General features: G+C 42.4%; 2 protein-coding genes across 7 annotated transcripts in view; one reads left to right on the forward strand and one right to left on the reverse strand.

Annotated features, from left to right (window-relative positions):
* Positions 1-5,940, reverse strand: part of KALRN (kalirin RhoGEF kinase) — a 798,047-nt gene extending 792,107 nt beyond the window's left edge. For all 6 annotated transcript variants that reach the window (XM_030580108.1, XM_030580107.1, XM_030580109.1 and 3 more), the window contains exon 1: positions 5,482-5,940. In XM_030580108.1, the coding sequence (XP_030435968.1) occupies positions 5,482-5,554 (73 nt within the window). In that variant the 5' untranslated portion in view covers positions 5,555-5,940. The remainder of the gene's footprint in view (positions 1-5,481) is intronic.
* The window catches only part of LOC115659651 (ropporin-1), a 62,013-nt gene continuing 51,875 nt past the window's right edge, over positions 5,538-15,675 (forward strand). The window contains exons 1-2 of the mRNA XM_030580119.1: positions 5,538-5,597; positions 13,310-13,407. Of these exons, the coding sequence (XP_030435979.1) occupies positions 13,381-13,407 (27 nt within the window). The 5' untranslated portion in view covers positions 5,538-5,597; positions 13,310-13,380. The remainder of the gene's footprint in view (positions 5,598-13,309; positions 13,408-15,675) is intronic.

Genomic DNA, 15,675 nt, shown 5'->3' on the forward strand with positions numbered 1-15,675 from the left:
TACTTTTTTTTCCTTGGTGCAGGAGTCTATTGGGGGAGGAACTGAATGTCTTCTGGGATTGCTAACGGGATATAGAACTTTTCTCCACTTTAGTCACCAAATTAAATCCAAGACATGGGCCAGATCACATCCTCATGACTTTCCCCTCCACAAATCCATAGGGTCTAATACCTTTTCTGGGAATTTTCAGCAGTGCTGAAGGGGGAAAATGATGCTATCCCCACTAATAGCCCCTGGTATAGTTACACCCAACTTCTGGTCCTTTTGTCTTCAGACCCCAGAGTGACAGAGCATTGTTTACAAAGTCCTGAGGAGGACAAAAGACAGTGCCACAGAAGGTTCCCTTCCACATGGAATGGGGGAGATCTGCTCATGGAGCCTCCATGCACATATGTTGGGGAGCACGTGACTATCTGGTCTTAGGTGAGTAGTGACTAAAATCTAATCCAGGTAACCCTCTGAAATAGATGAAAAATAATTCAAATTATAGATTCAGCAAAGTGTAAAATGAAAATCCACATTCCTGGTAATACCATAGGGTGAAATCTCCAGAGAGAAGTGTGATCTCTACATTGTCACTGTCCCTTTAAACAACAGGGGTCCTTTCCTAATGGAACACAAAACATGACAGTCTTTTCTATATCACCGCCTCCTTTATTAGTGTACATTATCAAAACAGACCTTATAAATTATAAAGTTGGAAGATGAGGAAGTCAGACACCATGAGTACACCTTACCACTAGAGACAAGTAGATTGATTCAATTTATCTGTCCTACTAGAAGACACTTGATTCCATCAGCCTCAAGGAGCACTCTTCTGCAGACATAATTTGAAGCACATCTATCGATCAAACAGCCTGTCCACTGCCAATCATTTTAAAATTATTTAGTAGCAGAACTGACAGTCACTTGAACACAAATGAACAATGGCAAAAGTCTAACACGCTGGTGGAAGGCAAAAGGAAAAGAGAATAATTCATTGCACTAAAAAAAAGATAGAACAATATCAATTTTCAACTCATCCACAGGAATCAATGACAGATTCTGCCTCTTCACATCAGAAACAATGTTAGATTTAGATGACACAAAACAAATTAGAAAAGAAAACCCTATCCACTGTATACAGGAAGTATTAATGATTGCTCTTTCAAGAAATCACTGGTTTCTGGATTCTTCTATCAGTTTACCTCTATAAATATTTAAAGGTTTGGCAAATTTTTGTTGTCTCAGCTTCTAAAGTGTAACAGAAACTCCTAGAACACAGGCACAAAGATAAAACTTTTCTTGTGTGTCCTCATGCATCCAGGGAAAGTTCTGACTTTCCAACCATGGCTTAACAACATGACTTCTGTTACTCTATTCATTCTCTGAGCAACAAAGTCATTCGGATTCAGTCCCACACAACATAAAAACTGGAAAACGCAGTACATATCTAACTTGCTGATACAAAATAAACCACTGAGACTTTTTCTTAAGAACATATGCAAAATTTCAAGCTTTGTCACCAAATAGAAATCAAAACTCCAAAACTTAATAAAAGTATATAAATGCTTAGGGCCAGATTCTTTCACAAAGAATTGCTATAGCTCAAACAGAAGTTCTGGGCGTGACATGGAAATTATTGCTTTTGGTTCTATGGCCTGTATGAAGTAAGAAGTCAGGCTAAATTATTATAATGATCCCTTCTGGCTTTAAAGTCTGTGAATTTACGAATTCTTATTTCAGTTACACAAATATTATCTCACTGAAGTAAATGAAATTACTCTTTTTATACAGCATGGTAACTAAAATCAGAATAGTCTCTGCCACACATTTCTTTAGAGATATTTGACAGAATTCTGATCTCAGTTATACTGGTGTATGTCCATTGACTTCAAACAAGTTATCCCTGTTTCACACCAGCATGAGATCAAAATCAGGCCCATCACTTACTATTTTGATTGGTTAATTTGATTTTGTTTTCCACTTACAGCTTACAGATCTGTTATCTTCATTGTCATTGATAACAGACCCTATACTTGAATTGCTGGGCGTTCTTGCTAAAACATCTGTCTGTGAAGGGCCTTCATCTCTGGCATATGCTTCCTCTATTGGTCTAAGAGAGCTGAGTTTACTGATCTTCAATGCTCAGTGTAAAGCTCATCTGTTTACTAAAGCTTTTGACTGAGATATATTGATGGAGAACAGTGTCAGGACCCTGAATTTTCATTGGGAATGCTGCCTTCTGAGTTTTTGCTATTTCCTTTGATATCTACAATTTGGTGAGTGCCCTTTTTATAGCCAATTTTTGGCAGCATCTTTGAATGGTAGTCTTGTATATGGAGGGTTTGCATAACTGAGATTCCTAATGTTAAAAAAGTATTGTTTTAATTGTCATGAATGCACCAAGACACTAAAAAATCATCTTTTATAAAATCTACATAAGTATTAGTAAATCATATCTATACAGCACTAACCACTTAACAAAAGACAACAAAAAGTCAGACAAGGGTAATACAGCGTCTGATCTCACAGTCCTGTCTCAGGCAACATTCCCATTGACTTCTGTGGGAATTCTGCCTGAGAGGGGACTGGAAGAGTCAGGTTCTCAGTTTGTTCACAAGTCCTCTATCTAGACTCTCTCCCTGAATACATCTCATTAGCTGTTTTCTCTAGCATCAAGACTGACATCAACAGCAACTCTAGGCAGTCACAATATCAGCACACAAAGCAGAGAACCAAATAGGACAAGCAAGCATCCATAGAAAAGTAGGTTATTCCAATAAAAATTAACCAGTTTCACTAAGGTCAGACCCACCATCAGATGCCTTGATTTCTGTTTATCAGGTCCCTCAATGGCCATTGAGGGATGGTGTCCCTAGCCTCTGTTAGCCAAAAGCTAGGAATGAGCGACGGGATGGATCACTTGACGATTACCTCTTCTGTACAGTCCCTCTGGGGCACCTGGCATTGGCCACTGTCAGAAGACAGGACACTGGGCTAGATGGACCTTTCGTTTGATCCAGTATGGATGTTCTTAATGGTTTTATATTTGTATTAATTTTAAAACATGCCTGGTATAACTATGAGGCTTATTCATGTCTGTGAATTAGTAAACAATTTCTTTTTAAACAGTGTTGCGTTTTGTGTATGAGAGGACACACAGTGAATTCAAACTATTTACTTACTTGAGTAAATGGGAATTCCAAAAACCCTTGCAGGGACCCTTTAAATTAAACTCATAGGACACTTAACAAGATTATATATTCATGATTCCTTAGGCATCGAATTTCTGGAGGAGGACACATAATAGGAAAATGTTTGATCATGGGATTCTTTTTGAGTGTTCTTTTCTTATTTAGTATGATTTCTTTTACAAACATTACAACAAATGTGAACAGTCCCCTTGACTTCAATGTTGTAATCTTTTCTTATGTTGAGAATTAAGTGCCATTAGGCAATGATTTAAGCTTTTAAGAGGGAGATTTCTGAAGCAATATACATTTTTTTTACCAAGAAAAATGCTATTTTTTTAAAGTGCATTCCACAAATCTTCAATAGTCCAAGAACACTCATACCACTGGGGTATGAGAAATCTATAAATGCTTTGCTTGTAGCCATGCAGGGTATCAAGAGGCAAATATCCACTGGCTTAATGGGTTGTGGATCACAAGATATGCACAGTCAGACCTTATTATAGTTACCCTCTAGATCAAAGCATTTTCACATGAACAGAGTTCAGTCCACCATAATTGTAGCAGATCTGCAGGAATGAACTTCTTTAAAGTTTTGGTGATTACATGATTGTTTTGTTGTAACTGGAGCCTGAAGCTCTCTGCATAACTAATCATCAGGTAGAAGGAAAAAGGCAGCTGAAAAGTAAAGCCTTGACAAACAGCTGTGGCAATAAGTGTCAAATCCAGACTACCAGGTTCAATCCCCTTTTGAAGTGAGTGTTTAATCCTTTGCAATTTTTAATTAAAAATTTACCAAATAGCATGTAATGCTTTAAGGTTCAGCCTATTGAATCAGAAGGAATCCTATAAACTGTTTCACCTGGGGCTTTGATCCCTCATAAAATAATGTTTTAAAGATAAGGGCCATCAAACTAATAATACTTTATGTGGGTATCTAGTGTATACACATTTCTTAGAGAATTTGGCCCAAATATTCTTTTAAGAAGCAGAGTCACATTTAATCTTACGCTTTGTTATAGTATTGTCCTCTAAAACAGAAGGACATTTATTTCTCACACTACTCACTGAAATACAGTTGGATTTGTTCTTGATCCTGACCTTCTGGATCCTGCTAACAAAGTCCATCTCAGGAGGAATGAGATACCCAAGCAAATATGCTCACCGGTTTTTCCACCAGTAATAAACTGTGTTGACTTCTAGTGTCCCTAATGCCCAGTACCACTGCCACATTACACATGACTGAAAGCACTGGGTTAACAAAGCCTTTTTTAAAGGATTGCAAGGGTTGTGTGAGATGGAAGGGGTACTTGTGCAGATAATATATTTATCGCTTTCAAGTGAAAGTACAAATTTAGTAGGCTGAGGGAGGGAAAAAAGCAAACTCCTCTTCAAAATAATTAACTGTGATTATTATTTATTGACCTTTCCCCTCAGCTTGCTAACCCCTAATTCTCCATTCTGATCAGAGGACTGATCCAGGAAGCTGTGTTACACATTATGGACAATGTGCATAAGGATGGTTAAAATCGGAGCCTCTGGCTCCATCACCTGACCCAACCTAGAACCCAAACTGAAGGCGTGTTTAGGGACCCAATGCCATGTCTTTTTGTGTCTGTAGTTCTCACAAGCCATCAACGAACATCTTGGAGAGGCTTTTGTGTATTTCCAATCTCAAAGGAGAAAGGGAGAGAGCAACGATAAATTTCCTGCCATGTTAAGATCTTGTACTGTACGTGAACCGGGAGGAGATGTAATCCCTCCCCTCTTGCATTTAAAAAGTGATCTAAGATCGCCCCATTCCTGTGTAACAAGCGAAGAGCAGCATCATTTCCTAGCAAGCCAAGGAACAAATGGAAACGGAACAAGAAGCGGGGGGATAAATCTGGTTTCTCTTCTGAAACTGACAACCAACAGTTTCCAATCCTCGGTCAATTCGTTAAGTGCTCGTGCAAACAACCCCAACACAAAAGCATCTTTGCTCAGAGAAGGTGCTTCTCCTTTAGTGGCTGTGAATGTCTCTCACACTAGCCGTGAGACTAAAGTCTTTTTTGGTGGGGGCGGAAAGGAAGGGGACAACGAACAAAAATATAAACAGGAGGAGGAGAAGATCAGTGGGGTTCTCTTCACCCAGCGGACCCCAACCCTATCCATGCGCCCCCAAACAAAGCAAGTCAGCCAGTTCCTTGTGGCTTCCCACCCCAGGATGGTGCCAATGCAAAACCACCCCCTTCTCGCAACCCATTCTCGCCCAGGCGATGACAGCCCCTTCTCCTCCTCCTTCGCCCCTTCCCCATTCCTTCCTTACCTGTTCGGAAAAAAGCATCCACCTCGGAATCGGGGACAGCGCCTTCCTCCGCTGCCCCTTCTGCGAGATTCATGGCTGGGGAAAGAAGAGGCGAGCCCGGCTGCTGCTAATATCCAGTGAGTTCGGGAGGAGGAGAAGCAAAGGGAGAGAGAAAGAGGGAGGGATGGATGGAGGCGCTTTCAGCAGCTAGCCCAGCCGTGCACCACCGGGATCATCCCTTCCATGGTGTCTGGTGAGCTCTGCTGGGGCTGCTGCTCCCTGGGCTTAGCAGCAGCTGCTCCTACTGCCTGCCAGTCGTGTGAGGTTTGCAGTCCCCTCCCGCCCCCAAACACCTCCAGCAACAGCAGGCTCTCTGCCAACCCCTTCTCCTCTCTCTATTGTTCAGACCTGCTCTGCTCTCTTCCCCCTCGCCTCCTCCTCCTCTCTTCTTTGCCAACAATGCCCCTTGCTGCACATGTGACTCCAGCCGAGCTGTATTTACATAGATGACAGTTCAGTTCCTTACAGCAGCGGCAGCCGCCTGAGCTAGTATCACACCAGCTATTGTTGTTTTCCTAATGATCATTTCAACCAGCCTGGGTTATTCTGGCCGTCAGGACTTCCTGAGGGAGGCAGGAAAGCTGGGATGTGGATATTATAAAGGGAAGAGGAAGGGAGAAAGAGAGAGGAGGTGTGGGTGTGTGTTTCGTGGGAGCTTTTATCATTGCATAATCAAGGGACTTTTTTCTCCCCTACTCTTTCCATCTCTCTTAAATCAGCTAATCCACCCCTCCCAGTTAATACAGGATTGTGCCCTATAGTATATTCTCCTACCGGGTCCCCTCTTTGTCACTCACGCACACACACACCCTATGCTTGTTCTAGTCCTTACTATATGGATCATTCACGGGAGGTTTCCTTCTGATATACAGATCACAATGAACATTCTTTCCTTACAGGCAGATTCAAAACAAGACAAAAAACCCACTGGGTGTGTATGAAAATACAATTGGGCAAATGAAGTGTGTCCCAGAATAGCTAGCTCCTGTTGAATTTCAGTTCAAAGAAACATGCAGGGTTGGGTAATTAATGCAGTGACTGTAGTGCTGGTTGGTTTTTAAACAATAATTTCCCTTACAATGGGATAGTGCTTGAGGGTATACAGAATAGTGCTGCCAATTCCATTCCTGAGGGTGCCATGTCCTGAACAGGTATGTGTGTGCATGTCTGAACATGTGTACTTAAACTTCCAAGAGGATTTCACTGATTTTTCCATGTGTGCTTTGCTGTCCTCACCATTTGTGGCATCAATTTGCATTGTTCTCATATCAAATTTAAAAGCAATGAGGCAGCTTGCAGTGGTAGGTATCTATAAAAAGTGCAGAGAATCAAATAACAAAACTGGGTTTTTAAGTATTCCATTACATAACGTGCTGTTGAAACTTCAAGTTTCTGAAACATATTTGAAACTGTGTTCTTGCAGGTACTTTCACATTCTGCTATTTGCAGGCTTTTGGTTTGACAGCGTGCATGGATTAGTAATCTGAAAATGGGATGGGAAACCAAGATATATTGATTTTCTAGTTCCAAGTCTGACAAGCTACCTTGTCAAATGATTTAATTTCTCTACCACAGTTTCACTATCTGTGATATAGGGGTAACATTTATGCACTTATCTGAAAGTGGTATCCTGAGGAATAACTAGTTGCTATTTGTAAAGCGCCTTGAAGATTAAAAGCATATGTCCTACTCTTATTCCATGACATCCAGGTAATCAGATACTAATGTGAAAGATAAGGGGAAATGGTGAAAATCTTTCCTCATTTTCTGCCATTCTCAACCTCATCAGCTACTGATTCCATTATAGCCACACAACATATCCAAAACTGATAATCTACTAATTAAGGCCAGATTTTGCCATTTTATCTCAGAGTGAGAGTTGGAATCAGTGGGATTATTTGTGGAGCAAGGTACTATACATTATTAGCAAGGGGGGGCGTTTACAAAACCCAGGCCTTTAAAAAAAACAAAACCTAAACTGAAACTCCACCACGTTTATCTTCTTGTTTAATTCAAATCTTATGTTTAGACCTCAACCCAAATTTGACTCTGAACTTTCCTCTACCTCTCGTTATTGCTCAACTCTATAATTCTGCCTCTCATCCTCAAGACACTGCCCACACCTTTTCTGAAACTCTAATTCATGCCTTCAGCACCTTTCATCACGATTAAGAAAAAGTACTTACCTTACAATAACTGGAGTTCTTCAAGATCTGTTGTGCATATGTATTCTACTCTTGGTGCGCATGCACCCCATGTGTTTGAGATCAGAGCCTTTTGGCCAGCAGCGTCCACTTGGGCAAGGCACATGCACCGAGTGTCCTTGTGCTCCCATACCAAGTGCATACAGAGCAGAACAGACTTAACCACCATTCAGTTCCTTTGCTACTGCAGAATACAGATATGAAAGAACTCTGTGGTAATGGGGATGGAGAGCAGGTTGTGGAATACATATGGACAACACATCTCAAAGAACTCTGGTTATTGTAAGGTAAATAATTTTTCTTTCATCTGTGTATATATTGCACTCTTGGTGACTCACAAGCAATGACTTGATGTGATGGCAGTAGGTGCTCAGAGTCTGATTAAATAAATTTTGCTGTGCAGCTGTGCCAAAGAAGCATCAGATATGGATGCTTCTCCCAAGAAGTAGTGTTTAGTGAAAGCATGGATTGAACACCAAGTAGCTGTTTTGTAGATGTATGAGACTGTGTAAGGAACTGCACTCACCACTCATAGCCACCCCTTGTGTCAGGGTGTGATGCTGCAAAGGGTCCTCATCTCCAGCACCTCCTGCTGGCTGCCTGCATCTTGCTGGGTCTTCCTGGCTTGGCCCTCCAGACAAGTCACATATATTTCTGCCTCCTTTCGGGAGAACAAAATGTTCAACTGAAAGTCTAAGCTAAACCATCCAAATAATAATTCTTCCACCCCTTGTCGGGCTCCACTGAAGTGTTCTTACTGGCCCTCCCTCAGGGTCTCCTCCACAGGAGGCCAGTCTGCTTCTACAGAGTTGTTCTTCTGTTGTTTGCTGAAATATCCCTTCCTTAGGCCCTATCTCCCAGCAGCCTAATTTCCTCCTGCAGTTGGTCTTCCATGCCCCTTCCTGAGGGGCTGGTAGGGGAACCCAGGCCCACCTTCTACTTTAAATTCCAGCCCAGAAACCCTGTATTAAGCTACTGTGTCTGCTTCTTCAGACATGCTGCTGTTTCCCTGGGCTGCTCCTGTCTTTAAGCCACCTTGTGCTACTTCCCTGCAGCTTGTACTTAACATAGCCTCTCTTTGGGTCTCAGACCTCTGACATCTCCCTCCTCTGCTGAACTAACAACTCTTCTGCTCCTCTTGGGCTTCACTCAAGTGTTTTTACTGACCCTTCCTCAAGGCCTCTCCCACAGGAACCTGCTCCTGCTCCTCCTTTGTTGCATCTTAGCAGGTTTTCCCCTCACAGTCTTCCTTCCCCGGGGACTCTGGCAGCTTCCCCTAGGGTTCTTCCTGCTCCCTGTAGGCACTAGCTCAGGGCTTCCCCTACAGGAGCCTATGCTGCTCCCCATCAGTCCTTCTACCTGACTTCATGCCTGTCTAAGCACTATCTCAGGGCTCCCCCATGGAGAAGCTTGACCGCGCTCTTAATACAACCCCAAATCCATGGGGAGCAGGGTTGCTTATTGATAGAAAAACCATAAATCAGACCCTTAAAGATTTTAACCATAGTGTGAAGGGGCAGGGGAGGAAACTGTGTAGCTTTTAATAGGAGGGTGGTATGCAGAAATGGCAGGTGCATACTAATAGAGCTAATCAATGATTCAGAGCTTTTCAGGGACAGTAATTGCTCAAAAATAGTAGAAGACAGAGAGTCAACAGTTGCAGCTAATGCTGTTCACACCAAATCCTAAATCTCTTCCATTTAACAGCATAGGTTTGTTTGATTAAATCTTTTCTACTTCCCAAACTGTGTTGGACATCAGAGGAACGTGATCTTTCTATGTTCTACTTCAATCCAGCAGCCAGTCTTTGAGGTTGAGGGAGGATGGATTCAAATACAAGATGTTCCTGTTGTCTTGTGATATTAAGTCCAGAAGAAGAGAGAAGGATTTTAGTAGACAAATTATTAATCAAATCTTTGATCATCCACTTGTGGTCTAATGGGGAAAAAAAGATTACTCACCTTTCTGTAACTGTTGTTCCTCCAGATGTGTTGCACACATCCATTTCACTGTAGGTGTTTATGTGCTCCAGTGCATGGTTGTCAGAGAATTTTTACCCTTACCAGCATCTGTTACAGCAGCCTAAGCACCTTCTGCTGTCTCATGCACATCACATAGGCATAAAGGGCTGAGCCATCACAGACCCACTCCCCACTCAGTTCCTTCCTACTGGAATGACTGATAGGGATGGGAAGGAAGGCGGGTCATGGAGTGGACATTTGCAACACATGTCAAAGAACAAGAGTTACAGAAACATTAGTAACCATTTTTCTTCTTTGAGCGATTGCACGACCATTCAAATAGTTCAACACTTCAAATAGACTCTGTTCTCACTTTCAAATGGACAAGGCTTGGAGGACCCTTCATCCAAAATTAACATAATCTCTAGGTGTTGAGAGATTGTATAGTGCAAGGCAAACATTTTGCCGCCCTGCAAATGTCCAATACTGGTATGTTAGCCACAAATGCTACAGAGGCCACCTAGGATCTAGTTGAATGACTCAAGATGCTATACAGTGGCTCTGCATTAGCCAACTGGTAGCACAGGAAATACAACCAGATATCCCAGCGAAAATCCTCTGTATGGAAACTGGGCTGCCCTTCATTCTGTCCACAAATGCAACAAACAATTGAAATGAAGTGAACTGAGGTGGAGATGGACATAGGAGACGGAAGTGTTGAGAGTCTCTGAGTTAGGATAAAAGGGGTAAAAAAACAAGGGTGATGTCGTGCTAGGAGTCTACTACAGGCCACCTAACCAGGTGGAAGAGGTGGATGAGGCTTTTTTTAAACAACTAACAAAATCATCCAAAGCCCAAGATTTGGTGGTGATGGGGGACTTCAACTATCCAGATATATGTTGGGAAAATAACACCGCAAGGCACAGACTATCCAATAAGTTCCTGGATTGCATTGCAGACAACTTTTTATTTCAGAAGGTTGAAAAAGCTACTAGGGGGGAAGTTGTTCTAGACTTGATTTTAACAAATAGGGAGGAACTCGTTGAGAATTTGAAAGTAGAAGGAAGCTTGGGTGAAAGTGATCATGAAATCATAGAGTTTGCAATTCTAAGGAAGGGTAGAAAGGAGTACAGCAAAATAGAGACAATGGATTTCAGGAAGGAGGATTTTGGTAAGCTCAGAGAGCTGATAGGTAAGGTCCCATGGGAATCAAGACTGAGGGGAAAAACAACTAAGGAGAGTTGGCAGTTTTTCAAAGGGACACTATTAAGGGCCCAAAAGCAAGCTATTCCGATGGGTAGGAAAGATAGAAAATGTGGCAAAAGACCACCTTGGCTTAACCACGAGATCTTGCATGACCTACAAAATAAAAAGGAGTCATATAAAAAATGGAAACTAGGTCAGATTACAAAGGATGAATATAGGCAAACAACACAGGAATGCAGGGGCAAGATTAGAAAGGCAAAGGCACAAAATGAGCTCAAACTAGCTATGGGAATAAAGGGAAACAACAAGACTTTTTATCAATACATTAGAAGCAAGAGGAAGACCAAAGACAGGGTAGGCCCATTGCTCAGTGAGGAGGGAGAAACAGTAACAGGAAACTTGGAAATGGCAGAGATGCTTAATGACTTATTTGTTTCAGTCTTCACTGAGAAGTCTGAAGGAATGTCTAACATAGTGAATGCTTATGGGAAGGGGGTAGGTTTAGAAGATAAAATAAAAAAATAGCAAGTTAAAAATCACTTAGAAAAGTTAGATGCCTGCAAGTCACCAGGGCCTGATGAAATGCATCCTAGAATACTCAAGGAGTTAATAGAAGAGGTATCTGAGCCTCTAGCTATTATCTTTGGAAAGTCATGGGAGACGGGAGAGATTCCAGAAGACTGGAAAAGGGCAAATATAGTGCCCATCTATAAAAAGGGAAATAAAAACAACCCAGGAAACTACAGACCAGTTTAACTTCCGTGCCAGGGAAGATAATGGAGCAAGTAATTAAAGAAATCATCTGCAAACACTTGGACGGTGGCAAGGTGATAGGGAATAGCCAGCATGGATTTGTAAAGAACAAATCGTGTAAAACCAATCTGATAGCTTTCTTCGATAGGATAATGAGTCTTGTGGATAAGGGAGAAGCGGTGGATGTGGTATACCTATACTTTAGTAAGGCATTTGATACGGTCTCGCATGATATCCTTATCGATAAACTAGGCAAATATAATTTAGATGGGGCTACTATAAGGTAGGTGCATAACTGGCTGGATAACCGTACTCAGAGAGTAGTTATTAATGGCTCCCAATCCTGCTGGAAAGGTATAACAAGTGGGGTTCTGCAGGGGTCTGTTTTGGGACCAGCTCTGTTCAATATCTTCATGAACAACTTAGATGTTGGCACAGAAAGTACGCTTATTAAGTTTGCAGACGATGCCAAATTGGGAGGGATTGCAACTGCTATGGAGCACAGGGTCAAAATTCAAAATGATCTGGACAAATTGGAGAAATGGTCTGAGGTAAACCGGATGAAGTTCAATAAAGACAAATGCAAAGTGCTCAAGAAACAATCAGTTTCACACATACAGAATGGGAAGAGACTGTCTAGGAAGGAGTATGGCAGAAAGAGATCTAGGGGTCATAGTGGACCACAAGCTAAATATGAGTCAACAGTGTGATACTGTTGCAAAAAAAAGCAAACGTGATTCTGGGATGCATTAACAGGTGTGTTGTAAACAAGACACGAGAAGTCATTCTTCTACTCTACTCTGCGCTGGTTAGGCCTCAACTGGAGTATTATGTCCAGTTCTGGGCACTGCATTTCAAGAAAGATGTGGAGAAATTGGAGAGGGTCCAGAGAAGAGCAACAAGAATGATTAAAGGTCTTGAGAACATGACCTATGAAGAAAGGCTGAAAGAATTGGGTTTATTTAGTTTGGAAAAGAGAAGACTGAGAGGGGACATGATAGCAGTTTTCAGGTATCTAAAAGGGTGTCATTGGGAGGAGGGAAAAAACTTGTTCACCTTAGCCTCTAATGATAGAACAAGAAGCAATGGGCTTAAACTGCAGCAAAGGATATTTAGGTTGGACATCAGGAAAAAGTTCCTAACTAACTGTCAGGGTAGTTAAACACTGGAATAAATTGCCTAGGAAGGTTGTGGAATCTCCATCTCTGGAGATATTTAACAGTAGGTTAGATAAATGTCTGTCAGGGATAGTCTAGACAGTGTTTGGTCCTGCCATGAGGGCAGGGGACTGGACTCGATGACCTCTCGAGGTCCCTTCCAGTCCTAGAGTCTATGAAGATGTGAAAGGCTTAGTCCACTCTTGACAAAATGCTAATGCTCTTCTAACACCTAGAGTGTTGATTTGCAGAAGGTTGCAGGTGAGAACAAAAGACAAGAGGACTTGTAGCCAGAAAGAAGAAAACCAGAGAATCGCACCAATACCAGGAAGAGGTAGTTCTTTCGTAATTGGGTCTCTACTAAGGAGGACAGGCCAGTCACCAGAGTTAATCCAAAGAACAGAATGGTATGCTGTCTCTGGGAGCTAAGATATGGATATGGATCTGAGGCTGAAGAGGATCCTTCTGGGAGCAGGAAAGAATCCACTGATTGTCCTTGATGTTTCAGATACAAAAGGATAGTCCAGAACATGTTGAATAGAAGCAAGAACAGAGGGGACCCATTTCAGCCCCAACCAGATGGAAAACCTCTTCCCTTTTAACCAGGTACATTGTACTCATTGATGCTTTTCCTACTATTCAGCAGTACCTCCTGCACCTCTTTGGAGCAGAACTTCTCTGCCAATGTTAGCCATGAAGTTTCCAGGCCATTAGGTGAAGCTCCTTGAGATTGGGGTAGAGGAGGCAGACACAATTCTGAAAAACTAGGTTTGTGTGAAGTGGGAGCAATAGAGGGGGACTGACTGAGAGGTACAAAAGCTGTGAAAACCAATGTTAACAGGGCAACACCAGCATGATCACTATAAGACTGGCATTGCCCTGCATGATCTTGACAGAACTGTAGGCAGAAGAGGGATGGGAGGGAAGCGTACAGCAGACCTCTAACCATAGTAACAGAAAACTATCAACCAACAAACTGGAACTGCAACCTGTTCTGGAGCAGAATTGGAGATGATTTCTGTTGTCCTTTGTTGTAAATGGATCCATTTGGGCTGTTTTCCAGAGCTGGAAAATGGACCTCGCTATGTCTGGGTGAACCCGCTTAAGCAGTCAGCCCACCTCTCAAAAGCTCAGAACATGCTGGCAATCTTCAGAAGTACAGAGTTGCTGATGCAGAAGTGTCCCAGATTAGGATTGCTTCTCAACAGAGTAGTGAGGACTAGGTTCCTCCCTGCTTTTTTACATAAAACATGGTGGTCATATTGTCAGTCATCACTAATATTTCCCTTCCTCTGATGTGAGGAAGGAATACCACGCAAGCTAAATCTGTATGTGTATGGTGACCATATATCCCATTTTGGCCAGGACAGTACCTTTTTTTGAGCCCTGTCATGGCTGTCCTGACTTTTTTTTGGCAAAAGTGGGCATTTGTCCCATTTGCTCTTGCCAACAGATCAAGTTGGCAAGAAAAAATGGGACAAATGCCCACTGTTGTCAAAAAAGTGGGGTGCTGATGAACATGCAGGAGGGGGAGGGGGTGGCAAGCAGCAATGCCAGCTCAGTGGGGCGGGGGGAGGCAGAGCTCCAGCAGGGGGCAGACAGGGCTGGAGCAAGCAGTGATGCCAGCCCCAGCCTCATTCTGAAGGCAGGCAGGGCTCGGGTGAACAGCAACGTCAGTCCCAGCTTTTGGGAAATATGATCACCCTATTTATGTGAAGATTGAGATTTTGGGGAGACCAGAGACATAGTGTTTGCAAGTATCACAGGTGAATCCCCTAAGCCAGATCCGAGGCATCCATGATTCACGTAAGAGATGTTGAGGTGGGGCTAAAAGAACTCCCCAGCATACATTGGTGGTTAGACCTGACAAATCTAGGGAGGAGAAGATGCAACTTGTTATATGCACTAACATGTCTGTGTGGTGCCACCTTGGAGAATATACCTCTGCCACCCAGCCATGAAGGGTTCTTAGGCACAGTCTTGTGTATTGGACCTCATAAGTGCATGCTGCCATTTGGCATCTTAAACAGCAGCAGCCTTAAACGGTTCCTCACTGTGATGAGAGGATAAGCCTTCAAGTCCAGAATAAAGCTTTGCATTTCAAGAATCCTCATCTGCAGTAGCGAGGCTCTGGCCGTTGTTAAGTCCAGGACCACTCCAATCAATTCTATTTTCTGTACTAGAGATAACACAAACAAGTCAGTCCTACCTAGCAGGCTGAGCATGTCAAGAGCAGAAAACCAGTCACGCAGTTCTAGGAAAGGAAAATGGAATCTAAAGTGACCATCCAGAATTCTGATTTTTTGAGGAATTTGTTTAACTGCCTTAGATCAAAAATAGGCCTGAGGCCTCCTTTTGCATTTTGGATCAGGAAGTATCAGGATTAAAACCCCTTTTCTCTGAACAAAGGATGGACCTCCTCTACAGCTCCTACAAGGAGAAGCTACTGTATCTCTTGCAGAATTGCTTTCTCATGAGAGGGGTCCCTAGGTCATTCTAAGTCTAAGGGGGAACTGCTGAAGTCAGAATACTAGGTTGCATAATGATCCGAGAGGACATGAACCCCAGGAAGGCACTCTCTGCCAATGAGCTACAAAGGCATCAGGTCCTTGATAGGGATGTTTAGCCATGAGGAGAGTAGAAGAGATTCCAGTTCCTATGAGACCTCAAGGTCCTTTAGTACTACATACATTCTCAATATTGAAATGCTTTCTTCATTATTTACCACTCCCCGTGATGATTTTGTGTTTTCTTCATTAATAATAATGTTAAATAGCATAGGGCCAAGAACCAATCATTGCAGGACCCTTCTAGAAACACACCCACTCAATGATTCCCTGTTTACAATTACACTGAGACCAATCAGTTAGATCG

This window comes from Gopherus evgoodei, chromosome 11 (assembly GCF_007399415.2).
Source record: "Gopherus evgoodei ecotype Sinaloan lineage chromosome 11, rGopEvg1_v1.p, whole genome shotgun sequence".
NCBI lineage: Eukaryota > Metazoa > Chordata > Testudines > Testudinidae > Gopherus > Gopherus evgoodei.